We start from the raw sequence: 15,739 nt of genomic DNA, 5'->3' as shown, positions 1-15,739 counted from the left end.
TTTCCCTCATGCAGTTTTGAAACTGTGCTGCAAGGGAAGCTTGAGTTTTATGAGCCACAATCACAATCTGAGTGTCGTCGGCATATGATGTTAAGTTAAAACCGAAGTATTGGATTAGCGGGGCAAGTTCAGACACATAAATATTAAACAAGGATGGGCTCATGGACCAACCTTGCGGGACCCCACACGGGAGCACGTATGGAGTTGCTTTAAAATGATCCAGTGTCACTGTCTGTCTTCTATTCTGCAGAAAAGATGAAGTTACAGATAGAGCTTGGTCCTTTACACCTAATTTTTCCGGGCGCTGTATCAGTGTATCATGATGGATGGTGTCAAAGGCCGCTGACAAATCAAGGAGAATCAGAACAGCCGCACCTCCTTTGTCCATCAATGCTCTGATCTCCTCAGTGGCCTTGATCAGTGCCGTCAACGTACTATGTCCTGGGCAAAAGCCAAACTGGGAGGGATTGAGTAAATAATTATCTTGAATGAATTGTGTTAACTGGCTATTCATGATTTTTTCCACAATTTTTGCTGGGAATTGCAGCCTAGCAATCAGACGGTAATTAGATGTTACTGATGTGCTTTTTTTATTAAAGGAAGAATAACTGCATCTTTCCAAATAGCCGGATAAATGCCAGAGGAGAACATATTATTACATATTTTAGTTAATGTTGGGTTCACCTCCCTTGCAATGTTCATCAGAGCTTCAGGGGGACAAGGTCTAACGGAGATCCTGATTTGATTTCCTGAATTAGTTTTTCCACAAGCTCACTAGATTCCTGTGAGAAATTCAGTAAAAGATTTCCTCCGATCTCATTGTTTGTGGGTTCCTTGACTGGCTTTTTGGAGATAGTATTTTTAAAAGTGTTATATATGTCATTGACAGTGTTCTTAAACGCACTGGCAATATTGTCAAATAAAAGCTGACTACTCCCTGAAGTTTTTTTGCTGGGGGTGGTAGTGAGCTTTTCTACCACCCTAAAGAGTTCTTTACCTGAGTTTTTTGCTTGCTCGATCTGTCGGGTGAAAAACGTCCCTTTTTCAGTAGTCAGTAGGGGTTTGTAGTTGGCCAATGCATTTATGTAAATATTTTTGTCTGCTACCTCATAATTCATTCTCCATCGCCTTTCTAGTCTGCGGCATTTTTGTTTCTCCCGTCGCAAAGCTTTAGTGTACCAGGGAGCTGATGGTTGACTACGGTTCCCTGAATTTTTGCAAATATGCACTGTAGCTCTAAATGCATCATTCAGCCAATCTGTGTTTTCCTCGGCTGCCTGATCTGCATGCATGCTCAGGGTCGGCTGTGCCTGTTCCAGTTGAAATTCCAGGATGTTTTTATTTTTCTTATTCCAGGCTTTATAGGTGGTATGCTGTGTTTTGTAGCCCTAGCTTCTAATGTTATTAGAGCTGTGTAATCAAATAGTATTAATTTATGATCTGACCAGACCAGAGTATAGATATCCTAGACTGCCAAGTCTGATACAGGGGAGAATACACCATCCAGCGTGTGTCTGGCCTCATGGGTGGGTTATCGTACCATCTGTGTTAATCCTAGCGTACCTAGCGTTTCCATGAGTCTGGTTGTGTCTTTATCTGACAATTCCTCAAGGTATATATTAAAGTTGCCCAGGATCGTAAACTCTTTAGTGGAGAGGAAAGGTTCCAGTAATGAGTCTGTGTTTTCAGTGAAACTGGCTCTAGAGCCAGGGGGCGGCACACCAGCATACCCTTAAAGATGTTTTTGGGGTTTAATTCTAACGTGAAATAAAGCCCTTCATAGTGGAGGTCCAAAGCTGGAGAGAACAAGGCTCCAAAATGTTTACGTTATATTATGGCCACCCCTCCTCCTCTCTTAATGGGTGTGTCCGTTCTATGTGATACATATCCCTGTGGGACTGCGACCACGAAATCAGGGTCGGACAATAGGTCTACCCATGTTTCAGTAAGAAATAGCATATCTAAGTTATACTGTAAGATGGTATATGCTATTTCATATTTATGTTTGGCGAGCGACCTTACATTAATTAAGCCACAATGTACCTCTGCCCATCTTTGGGCACCTGACTGATTTGTTCTCCGCTTAGTGTCAGGGGCATATGCTGCTTTAATGATTTGTTGACCAGGAAGTGAGAAACCACAAGTGCATATGATCTGAAAAAAAATCGGTTCTCTTTCCTAGTCCTGCATCATTAACGATCCCCAACAATTGACATTCTATAATGTTAATTTGTTTGATAGTGTTCCCTTGGATTTTGAGAGATATTGTGACATCAATCACCGGATTTCCCTATTAAGTAAAATTGGAGTTTCTCACCGCACTATGGGGCTGATTTAGAGTTTGTTTTAGAGGTTACTCTGTCACAATGGCGAAGAAGTACCGTCTCTGCCAAACTGAAGTTCCGTTGCCTAATTTATAGATGGGAGAGCCTTAAGTATGTTAGCGATGGAGACAGCTTTGTCTCTGTCACTGACATATTCCTTGGACGGCATGAAAGAGTAAGGCCCATTGGATGTCCATTCAACCGCCCAACCGATTTAGAGTGGGCAGTCGAATGGCCAGTTTTCACTCTCCTTTACGGCTGAGAAAGACGTGGGAGTAAGGACCAGTAAAAACGTTTAAATGACCTCCACATGATGGAAGAAAACACCCATGATGGGGGGGGGTCATTCACTTTTGTTTTATTCAAAACAAAATCCTTCTTTGAGTTTTGGTTTTTGAAAAAACAAAACCATGTTAAAAGTTTGACAGACATTACTGTCACTTTGACAGTATCATATGTCAAATTTTTAATACATTGACAGAAACCGCTGTGATGGCAGTTACTGAAAAAGTTAAGATATGTCTCCTGAGCTGGTGAACATCTCTAAATTAGGATTATGGTTACTCTGTCAGGGCTATAGAGTATTTTATTTGGACCCCGTCATGGAGTAAACAATGTACTCCAAACTCTAAATCAGGTCCTATGTCTTTCTTTTCAGTCCCATAAAAATCATGATTATTATTTGCTTGCCACATGTGAATTGCATACACAGTATCTATCCTTCCGAAGATTTGTGTCATCTTTATTTTTAATATATGATAATGCGATTCTCAAATCTCTATTGCTGTCAAATGCCTTGAACCTTATAAGACTCTGCTAATGTGATTTAGTAACATGTATGAAACAACAGCGTGACCCAAACTACTGGCTGCAATGAATAGAAGATAAAGAAATACGAAATGCCAAGAACACGTTCTTCATTCACCTTGTTCAGGTTCATTGTAATTCATTAAAAGCGCCTCCGAAGAGCTGTGATAATGTAAGCAGTTCATGGGGGATATGCTCCTCATTATACTAAAGTGCACAATTATAAGTTTGTCAGAGTTCACAGCACATGTAAATCTGAGGTTCAACATAGTCTGACACCTGGCGTTAAATTTTGGCAGGTCAAACCTGGAGAATTTTAACATGTGAAAAATGCAGATTTTGGTATGGTAAGGTGCATAATTGAAATGTTATTCTCCATTCACCTGGGCTGAGCTCTGAATAGGTGATAATTATCATACATGTTAAATTCCCATCCCTCGGCTATCGGATTTATAAAAGGGTGATGATTATCACTATCAGGGTACACATAAAGGGGAAACTGCTTTTACCATGCAGTCTAAACCACATAGTGCCTTTACAACATGGGCACTACATCGAATGTGACGTTACCATGTGTTCCTTTAGTGCGCAAGTCTTCATAATGACTTGCGCACTAAAAGACATGTTGTTGGACTGGTGTTGGATTTAAAGTCCAACACCTTCCCTACTGTTACACAGACTGGAGTTGGAATAGTAACTTATACTATTCCAACGTCCAGCTATTCCCTAAGGCAAATCGATGTAAGGGAGCTAAAGGAATGTGTGAAAACGTTGCATTCGATATACTTCCTGCATTGAAAGGCATGCATGGTAAAGGCATGCGTGGTCTGTCATACAACGCACATAAAGTAGAGGACGAAGAACATTAGAGAGAAAGTGTGAGTGTTTAATAAATAGGTGCCGCAGTAAACATATGACATTGTTCTTTACAGAATGTGTGGTAAATGCATGCAACTGTCTTCCAACATTGGTATTGGGAGAAACAGCTGTATTTAGAGTATGGGAGGATGTACTCTGCAGCTTTGGTGGATGACTACCCACCATATTTAGAGATCTCTGCCAGGATCTCTGATTCTTCAGTACAGACACTGCCATGACGACTCCGCTGAGGGCACTAAAGCTTTGCTGTGTAACACTATGTTCAGTGTGCCTGCATAGCAAACCTTTTTTTCAAGAGCAAACTTCCAAAATAGGCTAATGTGGGTGAAATGTACTTATCAATGAAAAACTCAAGGTGTACTCACGTGAAGCCGTCATCTTCCCCACCTTCCTTTGAATGGCATGTTCCACCATTTTCACATGGATTACTGGAACATACATTTAGAGGTGTTTCACAATCTCTGCCCTGCAGGAGAGAAAAAAAATGTATGCAACTATAGATCCGCTGTGCCAGAAACATCACAGTTATGCTTAATTTAGCAGAGACATGTCATCTGGGAATGGGATCAGAATATAGTTGTCTGAATATTGTCAGATTTAAATTCTGTGTCCCACATATCATTTACAAAAGTATCTCTATATAGGAGATAATAATAACAAATCTTCACTCAAGGGGACAATATTTGAGAACATAATATTTAAGATAAGTTATTTATGTCAGACAATATTCCTAACAATGATATTCTGCGATACAATCGCAAGCCAGAGTGCTCGCACAGTTTCACAATTCAGTATCACCTTGGTGACCCGAAAGAGTTCATAGGAATCCCTATATTTGGAAAGTGCATTTTTTCTTAAGGTCTAGTTGTGAAGTACACTTTGCATGCTTTGAGGTTCTTTGTTGAAACAACAGACGGATCTTTCATATTGAACTGTATGCAGTATTTCATAATTTATCTACAACACCTCACCCTGTTTTTCGATTGTAATCTAGAATGCATAGAGATCGTTACATATTCTAAACCGGGGTTCACATGAAAAGAAAGCTTACAATTTTCAAAATCAATAATTTCTGAGATCTTTGAGAACCTGGCCTGTGATGTTGTGATGTTTGATAGAGCTCATCATTCCATATCAAAGAAAAACCTCTGGGTGTAAGTATGTTGTTAATAATTTATACAAAGATTAGTATCTCTAGATGCCCTTTCATAAAAGATCTCCTCATTCTTGAACTTAGTTACATTCCATTTGCGCCTGGCAAATGACTACAGTAAAGCTAGATGAAGAGACTCTTTCAGCATAAAGTGATCCTTCTGCAGATCATTGGAGAGCTCTCAGTGGAGTTCTTGCTTAACATGGTCTACTACATGACTATTCAGTATAATTTACAATATAGTTTGGCAAAGCATTTATTATGAAATGCTGACCAACGAGCTTCACAATTCACAGAGGTACACTGCACAACCTCCTTCTCCATGTTGGAACACAACACACACTCCGTCATTATTCATCAGCATACCAAATAGTACATTTCTTCACACAAACAATCTCACCATCCTCTTCATTACACACCTCACTCCCTTCTCATTTCCCATCTTTCATGGCTACACTATCACACATGATTCACACAGTTAGAAATCTGGTGGTGGTATCACTGTTACAAAAAATGTAACCCGCAGATCACAGCACCAACCAACAGACACCATTATTGCTATTCCACCTCATTCCCGTGAACTTTCTTTCAAAAGCAACATAACATGTATCAAGTGCATGTTCACCCAGAAGGGTAATAACAGATGTTTATTGTTATCCAATTCAATGGGACTCATTTTAGTGACCTCAGAATAAAGAGTGGACCCACCGGGTTTTTTAAACGGTGACTACGCAGTCAAACACAGGCCGCCAACAGTGGACGCATTAGTCCACTAAGCCACCAGACCCAGGTAAACCCTCCCCTTTGACATTCCTTGATGAGTTAGTGGCTTTACTGCAAGAGGCTGTATTTCTGACTCTTTTTTTCCCACAAAGGCATCATCAAAACCTTCCTATAATGGTTCAAAACCTTTATTTCAGGCAGTGATGTGTTCAAACGGCTTTCTCTGGATCACTCTTATTGTTAGTATCCATTGAAATCCCCAAGGGCTCCACTGTCACTCCTTTTCCATTAAAAAAAATCACAATGTCTTGACCTCTCTTGCTCTGAGTGAAAGTCTGATAATGAAAAAATAAATCCTCTTCCAGAAAAACGAGTGTCAGTGCCCTGCACTTGTTACTACCAGCACAAATTCTGGACTATGTTGACCACTGTCAGATGCACAGTGCACCTACCCCTCCTACTGTGTGTTGTCCTAATATATGCCCTGACTGTCGTTCAAGATGGAAGTAGGTTTCTCAGCATGTGAGCCAAATGCTAGTGCAGAGTGAATCCACTTGCACTGTGGGAGTAATGCAATCTGCTGGTGTTGACTCAAAACAATGTTGGCTGAGGAAATGGGCTTGGGAAGGAGGTTCTCTCTGAGGTTGTAGAATGGGAGACCACAACAGAAGTATATTTGTATATAAGTACTATGGGGTGTGTGGCTTTGTGTATGGTTTTTGAGTGTGGAAATGAGTATGTGTGCATGCGCTTGTGATGTTTATTTATAAGTGAGTGTGTGTGCATTTATGTTTGTGCATATATGTATGATTGAAGGTGTCTGTATGGGGTTGGGCATGCGTTTGTGAGGTTGTATGAGTTTGTGACGTTTACATGTGTATGTGCACGAGTCTGTGAGTGTGAAAATGTGCATGTGTATGAGGCTGTGATGCGCATATGTGTAACTTTCTGTATATATGTACTTATTTGTATCTTTAAATTTAAGATGTGTATATATTTGTGTGTATGAGATATTGATGTGTGTGTGGGTGAGAGTGCGTGCTTGTGTGTGTATGTGTGTGATAGCAAAACAATGATTTGGTAGCGGAATAACACCACTTGTCAAGTGCAAGAGAAGAAATGTACCTGGAAACAGTGCCGTCTATTTGGATGAGTGACAGGAAGGAGGCTCTATCTGAAGAGGAGCATCAAATGTGCTTTCAGAGTAAGCCTGCCTTCTCGAAACAGATGGTGAGTTTATGTTACGGATGAGAGGAGCATGGCTACCTTCCAATACTAATCCAGCCTCTCCCATGCTCATCAAACGTGTATGACTGCTGACTCCAGGGTGACTGTCGCTGCTCCTTCAGTGCCTTGGCTCGGGCCTGGAGCAGCATGCAGCCAACCATGTTTAAGAAAAGCTTCTCGGATCCATGCACCAATGTGCAAAGACAATATTATAGCTAAAAACGGAGAATTTGAATTTAAATTAATGTTGCAACTTGGCCCCACAATTGGCACTTTCACAGAGTTTCTGATTTACCATTTCACGCCTGTGGGATCGCTCCAGCTCAGCGGCATGATGTATTTGGCACAGCAGAGACGGCAACCTTCACTGCAATTGTTGCTGCTGGCCATGATCTATGCATAATGCAGATGGATGTGCATAATAACATGTCTCCTATGAGGGCAGGAGCAACACAGGAGTATTACATATTCTAATAGTTTGTTACAGCATCACTCTCGATCACAAATACAGGGGATGGTTGCAAACCACGTCTCTTCGGATTGGATTGACTTGTAAGATCCATGTTCATAGACCTGCATAGTACAGAAATCAAAAAGTTTACTCGTGCTGTTATCTATCACTCATATGCTCTTTTTTAGTGATTACAAGCTTGCTTTCAAATTTTGTGCCTATAAGCTATCAGAGAGTAGAAGGCACACACCGGCTTAATTCAAGCTAGATCAAAAGATTATGCCGGTTTGGAGAAAGAAAGAGTACAATTTACTAAATTCAGATGATGCACACATATCTCTAGAGGTTATCTCTTTTGAGTGACACGTGTGCTGCCTACCCTAGTTTAGGTGAGACAGGTACCCGGGGCACCTGCAGGCACATGCTGGAAGAATGACTGCATCTCCCTAGTATAGCATCAAAAGTATTGAGGACATTTCGAAAATGTGTCTGTGCTTGACAACTGCTTCCAAAATGACTCAAACCTGCACTAAATTCCAACGGCACGTACTAGCTTAAGGGGTGGGGGGGGCATAGATGAAGGTAACTTGAGGCGAAGGTGATGGTAAAACAGGAATGCAGGCAGCAAAGAAAGTTGATGTCTCCGTTTTATTACGTATTGAAATATCAGTACATTTTGTTCTGTAGCAGATCTTTGCGTTTCTTGACTCATTGCAGTGTGCATCTATAAATACATGCAGCAAACATAAGTCGTGTAAGGTAATAGTCTGACTTTCCTAACAGGGATATTTTTAATGCAAAAATCAAGCAGGCATTTACATTCCTGATCTGAGTTCCGCCGCTCGATGGCGTATTCTTTAAGCAGTCAATCTAACCCCTGAAAATGCAACCTTTTTTGGACTGAGACATTCAACAGTGAGGGCCCTTTCCAGTAACGGGTCCCTCTCTACGGCTCTCCATTAAAATTATTTACCCTAGCACACGGCTCCTTGTAGCCTTTGGGAGGCAGTTGACAAATGGTTGGGATGGCTGAAACACTGTCTGCCTGGACAGCGGTAGCCAGTCCACCATATTTAAAGGCCACGTGTATGAGTTTTTGATTGGGGTATATGTGTATGTGTTTGTCTGTGTGTGTGATTAAATAAAGTGTAGTTGGTGGGAGCCTCTTTAGCAAAAACATAAATGAGAGCTTGCCCCCCGTTTTGTGATGGTAGGGTGGATCTGATGGTAGCTTTTTAAATTCCAAAGATAAATCTCCCAAGTCGGGTTGATTGGCAAAAACAAGAATAAAGCAATGTTCTTGACACACTGAGGGCATTTCCTCCGCATGTGGGGGGCCTTTGATCATTGTGTTTGTCTAGTATTATCATGCTGTGCATTGGAGTCATTGGCAGGATATAGCCATCTGTGGCTGTACTATGCATTTATATTGTTTGCTCTGGGCGCACCTATTAAAAGGTGTGCCCGGTGCAAACAATGAAAGTGAGCCCTATTACAGTGAATGCACTGCCCCCAGAGCAGCCCCGAACTTGCTGCTTGTAGCAGCTCCATGTTTTCACAGTTTACAGGGGATTAGAGATCCCATTGCCGGCTGGTGCAGTGACGACTGCACCTGCCTGCAAGGGGATGTCTAGAGGGTTGGAGGGCTGCTCTCAGGGGGCGCACTCACAGTGCGCCACCCGCACTCACAGTGCGCCACCTTTGAGCTTCTTTGCCTCTAACGCTGGCGTTGGTAATACAGTGTGGGTGCAGAGGCAATGGAATTCACTCATTTGCATAATAATATGCCCCCACACAAATGAAGGAAGGCCCCCCCTGAAGGTAGCACTGGAGATTTAAGTGCGCCAGCGTTATTGGTATTACTGAAGGGGACACAAAAGCACCTGCTCCCTCTTCTATAATACCAAAGTGCCCCTGGGGGGGGAGAGGGGTGCAAAGTGGATGCAAACGCCTGTTGTGCCCCTGGGCAACTTACTGTAATACGGCCCCAGGAGTACAATCGTAAATAGGGTGGGTAGTCTGTTGCCATGTTCATCTTTGAATGCTTGGTAATGAGGCTTTTGCAGAGCTCAGAGAGCGGGGTGGGCGGGCCATCCACCGGAGGCCTTGTTACCTCCAACCTCTATACAATACCCGGCGACCTTAAGTCGCGTATGCATTGCATGAATCTAGTGTTCTTCCCGAGTTAGTTTGAAATGTCGACAACCTTTTACACTCGCCTTTACCAGCCTTTGTGTTCCTGTGCTGTAAACATGATTTATTTTTGTAGTTAGAAAAAGCTGTTTTCCCTCATAAAAATGTAGATTCTGGTAAAGCATGCAGATGCATTTTACCCATGTTATTCCCCACATCCATCTAAATATGCGATAATGCCTTGTTAACTTGTTGTGGTAGCATAAGTAGCATAATTTGAACAATTGTGGAATTACTGCCAAATGGCTATCCTTCTCCAAAGGAAATCCTCAATCTTCTTTTACACAAACATTTTGCACGGATTCTAATGCTTTTTGTAAACCGTGTGCCTTTGAAAATAATTGTGTTGTTTTGCTGCCCGCTGCTGTTATATATTTCACAGCTTCATAATTAGATTTTTTACTTTTGCCCGCTGTCAACGGCAGTCCAGATGGAAGCAGAATTAGGCATTGTGATCCTTCCTCCTACATTCAAATGCAACAAAGCTCCTGTCCAGTGTTTAGTTTGCAAAATAATGAGTGCCGGTGCCCCAAGTGCTGCTCAGAAGCCAGTTGTCATCGCGATTGATACGGCTGCACAGTCCTAAATTCACCTCAGACCTCTTTAATCCACTGCCAGACACTCCCTGTCCCCTTATGTCACTCATGCAGGTTCCTTCTTTCACCCTCTGTTTGCCTTTCTCTTCTTACCTTTTCCCATTTGTGTATTTTCCTTTCCCTTTCTCTTGGTAAATGTCAGAACAAGAAAAATAAGTGCCGGGCCCCAAAAATAAGTGCTGGCGGCCCCCACTGACACCACCACCGGCTCAAATAAAGCACTGCTTCTATCTCATAAGCACTTGTCATGTCCCACAGAATTCCCCCAGCTGGATTGTGGACCAAGATATGAGGTTGAGAGCAGCGACCAATGGTATGGAACCAGCACTGTAAAAAGTCTCACAAAGACTGCCCTGAACAAACCGAAAAGCTGACTCATCTCAGACAGTCACGCACAGCTTTATTTGTCAACCTGTCAACCCAGCCATGTGGGCAGCAGAGCCCTTTCCATGCACCAGCCAATTGACATGAGGATAAAAGCAATGCATTACACTAGAAATCACGCAGAATGGAGCAAAGACTAAGGAACAAGAATATAAGCAGGAGCCCTTGAGCTATCAGATGAGATGAAACTGGATGGATATAGAGAGCCTTAGAGAACAGTAGGATTACAGGAATTAACCAAACAGCCCAAGAATATTGGTTCAGATTCACAAGGAAAAGCAGAAGGCAGCTTTCTTTAATGTTTTGGTTTTCTTCACTTCCAGGATTTGAAAGGGAACATAGGATCTACTGAGGCAGTATGGGCATTTTTCAGGTACATTGGTTGACCTAGTTTAATGATTATGAAAACTAAACAGTAGACTGTGAATACAGTGATGCTTTTCAGAGGAACCCAGTCAAATGTAATCAAAAGAACGGCAATACTGTCAACACCTTGCCAGTAGTGACCTCCTCATCCTGCATTCCTCATTCCATTCTTTACTTTGTACAGTGGGGAGGTGTTACCTTCTGTCACCTTCCTTCAGGTGTCTGTCTTTCAGATCTATTACACCTCCTCTCACCCACACTTGTACTATGTAAAGAGAAGTAGAAGCCCCAGAATTTCCTGAAATGTATACAGTGCAAAGTGCTTCAACAGTACCATAAGTACTGCGACGAGGAATGCAGATTCAGAGTAATGAAAATTATCGGCAAGTAATTTTGACATTATATGGTGTCACTGCCTCTTGCCCTCATACCCTTCCTCTTTCAGCAGTTTCAGTTCTAGACAGACAATTTGGATGGAAAGATCGTGATCTGTTAAACTGTGAGAGATGGAGAGAAAAACTCATGCGAATACACCCTGCCCAGGACAGAGTTTACCATAATCGGAAAAAACATTGACATTTTCTAAAGAAAGTTTTATAGGTCTGTTTTCAGAAAGGAGTGAATTTGGACATGGCAGTAAAATGTATGGAGTTTACATCAGCATAACACTTACAAAAATATTATCTGACATAAATATTGCTTTCTAAATTTTGTCGACAAAAATATCCCATTGGGTTCAGATTTTCGGTTATTAACTCCATATTTTGTAGACCATATTTAGGACACAATATTTTAGTCAGATGATACTCTGGCACCATACAACTTATAGCATCTTTAGATTTTCCACTGTTGTTGCTGTAGTGGTGGAATATCCTCTAACACTACAATGAGGTCATCATCAAGATTCGATAATCCATCACTGTTGTAAGACTGTAAGCATCATATCCCAACAAAAGTTGCCGGTGAGCATCTTTTTATACAAAGTAATTATCTACAATACATATGCAAAGATTTTGCACAACCATACTCGCGTTGCGAAAGTACTTTGATGAAGTGTGATGCTGACCGCATTATTCATCACCTCTTGCTGCTCGAGCTCAGTTTCACCTGCTTCGGAGAAATTATGATTTCTTCACCATCCTTTGCTGAAGTAGCACTTGGAGCCTCGCCTAAACTGTATTGAATGGCTCTAATAAAACTTAGCAGCTGAGCATTGTTTTCCTATTGGTGACTGTAAGAAGGTGACAAATGTACTTGTGTGGAACTCTTTCTTCATCATCCGTAGTGTCTTTGTAAGAAGAGTGTGTGACAAGTCACATTAAAATAAAGATGTGCCATTGCCATATTTAATTATGTCCAGCATAGATCCAGGGGCATGATTCATGCCAGGTTTTCCGGAAGGATAACCACTCACTATGCAAGTGGGATCAATTTAAGAATCAATAAGTGTAAATGTATTTTAAGTTGATATCCTGAAACTCTGCCTTGGATCAGGCACTCTAGGATCTATGTTGGATATCTTTGACATAAGCCATCCATCGGAGCATACCGATCAGCGTTAAGAGGGTTATGCAGGAGTTTTAGTTGTCTTGTACATTTAAACAGCTAGGTACATCGCTATTTAGCACTCTACAAAAACTAATAGACTGTAATGTAGAATGTACATAATATGTAAAGAGTACAACGAACTTGAAGATCAAATTTGTTATTTTTTATTTTATAATTGGATTTTATAAGTAATTACTGCATATATATTGTAAGATTTTCATTAATCAAACAATACATTTTTTCATTTAATTTCATTTCACTCTACAGCAAAGTGCTGCATCTGGCTGTATGTAAAAAAATCTCTCAGCATAACATTATTCACCTTGAATTATCAAGTAATATCATCATTTAAACTTGGTAGCCAAACCTATTTGCTTTCTTCTTGCCTAATACAAAAGTTTAAGTACACATTAACAGAAAGCAGCTAAACCTACTTTGAACGCCATCTGCTTGCAAGAAAATAGTTGCCTTGGGAACCTGTTGGAGTTATTTCCCTGGAGTAAAATGCTCTCAGGGGCCAGCCACATGGGATATAGTCTAAACACTGCTCCTTCTGTCAGCCTTACCTTGTACCCACTTGCACAGATGCACTTGTAAATCTCCATTGGGTCATTTTGGCAAGTGGCCTGATTGCGGCATGGGCTGGAGAAGCACGGGTTACACTTGGCCAGGATGTTTGGGGCTGGGGGCCCTGAATGGAGCGCAAAAAAACAAACAAAAAGGTCCTCATTAAAATTGTATTTGGAAAAAAGGTGATCTACAAGACAAATACATACCAATACATTGCTATGCATGAACAGTAATATGCATTTATCCTTGGAGTAAATATTTTGCGCTTAAAACGACGACATGGAGATATATTCACTGACAAAGAAAAGTGTCTCGCTTATATACTGCCAGCAACATGCATTTGTTAATAGTTAAACAAATGTTATGTATGAGCTCACTTAGCATTAAAAAATACAATGTGGCTGGGTACTCTGTCAAAACGTCACAGATAGCCTGTCCGCCGTATTACAAGTGCCATAGCCAATAGTGCACTTGCAATATGGCGGATCCGTCATTTGGCACGTTTGTGACAGAGTATCCCATCCACCAAATTGTAAATAAGGCTCTCAGGGACATATTATCAAGAACAGGTGATAAAATTATCGCCGCTTTATCGGCAGGAAACTGCCGCTAAAGCAGCGATAATGGGCTTGATAATAGGCCCTTGTGAATTCCCATAGCAGCCTAGGTTCTGGTGTTGACCTGGGCTGCTATGGGAATTCACAAGGACATTTTATCAAGCCCATTATCGCCGCTTTCGCGGCAGTTTCCTGCCGATAAAGCGGCGATAATTTTATCGCCTGTTCTTGATAATATACCCCTTAGTTTTGTCTCCTGCCTTCTGATGCAACTACGGCCACATATATCTATCACTGTGAAATAGAACAGAAGTTATGTTGTAGAGTGGTTTCCACTGATCGATGCAGAAGTTCGTAAACTAGACCAGAGGCCTGCAAGTAAAAGGATTGCCACATTCTGTGACATCGACCTGGGTGCTCTGAGCTGAAGACCCCTTACCCTGGCATTCAAACTTCTTAGCAGGAGTGGTGAGTAAAAGCTTGCCGTCCATGTCAGGGGGTCCGGCGCAGCGGGCAATGCCTGGCTCCTTGTACCCTGTTTTGACCCAGCCTGAAAGCCACCGCAGGTTGCAATCACAGTACAAGGGGTTGGCGCCGATGGCTCTGAAGAATGAAAAACACAATCATGCAAGAAACAAGGTTAAGAACCTTTGCGTGAAGTGATGGCAAGATCTGGTAATGAGGCTACCCCGCATATTAGCCACACTATCAAAAGTTGTAATTTACATTTCTTTAGCAGTGCGTGGATCCCTTTTGGAGTCTTATACCTCTTCTCTCACATTTTATGATTGTGGAGAATAGGACAGAAAAAAACAGGTAGCATACCACGTCTGAGGCATTCTTTGTACATATTTAGTAGGATACGATGGTTTAAAAATATGGAGCACCAGCGTTGGAGTAATCAGCATCTAAACTTTGATACTGTGGTAGAGGCGCATGTCAGTTTCCCTGCACGAAATTCTTTTACTTAGATGCATGTCCTAAAGCCAGTTTTAAACTTTAATTTGTATAATGTAATCCCATCAATGTTAAGTTAATTTCTAAAAAATACATCTTTACATGTGGCCGTATCTGCGTTATTAAATCACAATTTAAGTTTTTTGATTTTTGCTGTGCAGCTAGTGCCTGTACAATCCATATTTTTCAGAGGATGCTATGACTTTCAACTTTATTAGGACACCTGCACTGAGAACATTTCAAATTGTTAAGGTTGGGAGAAAGGACAAAATATTCCTGATTTGTTTTATTTTTGGTCTACTGGAGAGGCGGCTGCATTCCACACGGGCAAACCTTTGTGTTTTACGAAAGAACCCCATTATACCCAAGTGCCTGCTTTCAAGAACCTGTCATCGCTTAATGACGCCATTGAGGGGATATTTTTGAAATGATTAACCTGAGAAGATTGTCTGACTTGTCAAGTAGAAAGTATAAACTCCTCCATCAATACAGAAAATGGAGCCACAGGGGGACCGTATTGCAACCAATCTCCCCTTTTACTCTGCTAAGGAGGATGCAATTGTTATGCACCGTTTCAGATCTCGTTTCAAGCACTGGTGCGATGTGTGTGGGAGAGGTGGGGGCGTCGACGGAGTGTCACAATAGTGTCACAGTGGCACCCTATTTCCCTGAGCCACTATGTTGCTCTAAATCGCATCTGTTGTGTGGGGATCACTCCTTGGACGCGGTAGTCACTGAATAAAACTCTTTAATTGTGTTTTAAATAATTTGACACAGTGGCAGTGACAACAAGTGTGGTTGGAGACAAAGCTGCCCTTAGCACCTGTGATTGATTCATCCGTGGTACATAACACATAGATTCATCAGGCGCTGCTGCCGTCTCCTACTGCTGAACATTGCAGCATTCATCCCAGGCACGCACGTCCTAGATGGGCTTGTATTAGCGGGGTGCATAGAGTAGTTCATAGGAGAAAAAAGTCTCCTAACAAGCCACCTGAAAGCGG

At 41.6% G+C, this 15,739-nt stretch overlaps 1 protein-coding gene across 1 annotated transcript in view; it reads right to left on the bottom strand.

The window, feature by feature from the left end:
• Positions 1–15,739, bottom strand: part of SLIT1 (slit guidance ligand 1) — an 899,254-nt gene that overhangs the window by 118,096 nt on the left and 765,419 nt on the right. Inside the window, exons 26-28 of the mRNA XM_078643589.1 lie at positions 14,218–14,381; positions 13,218–13,342; positions 4,376–4,476 (exon numbers count right to left, since the gene is read on the bottom strand). Of these exons, the coding sequence (XP_078499715.1) occupies positions 4,376–4,476; positions 13,218–13,342; positions 14,218–14,381 (390 nt within the window). The remainder of the gene's footprint in view (positions 1–4,375; positions 4,477–13,217; positions 13,343–14,217; positions 14,382–15,739) is intronic.

Source organism: Lissotriton helveticus, chromosome 5_1, assembly GCF_964261635.1.
Source record: "Lissotriton helveticus chromosome 5_1, aLisHel1.1, whole genome shotgun sequence".
NCBI lineage: Eukaryota > Metazoa > Chordata > Amphibia > Caudata > Salamandridae > Lissotriton > Lissotriton helveticus.
This window is presented reverse-complemented; position numbering and strand designations above follow the sequence as displayed.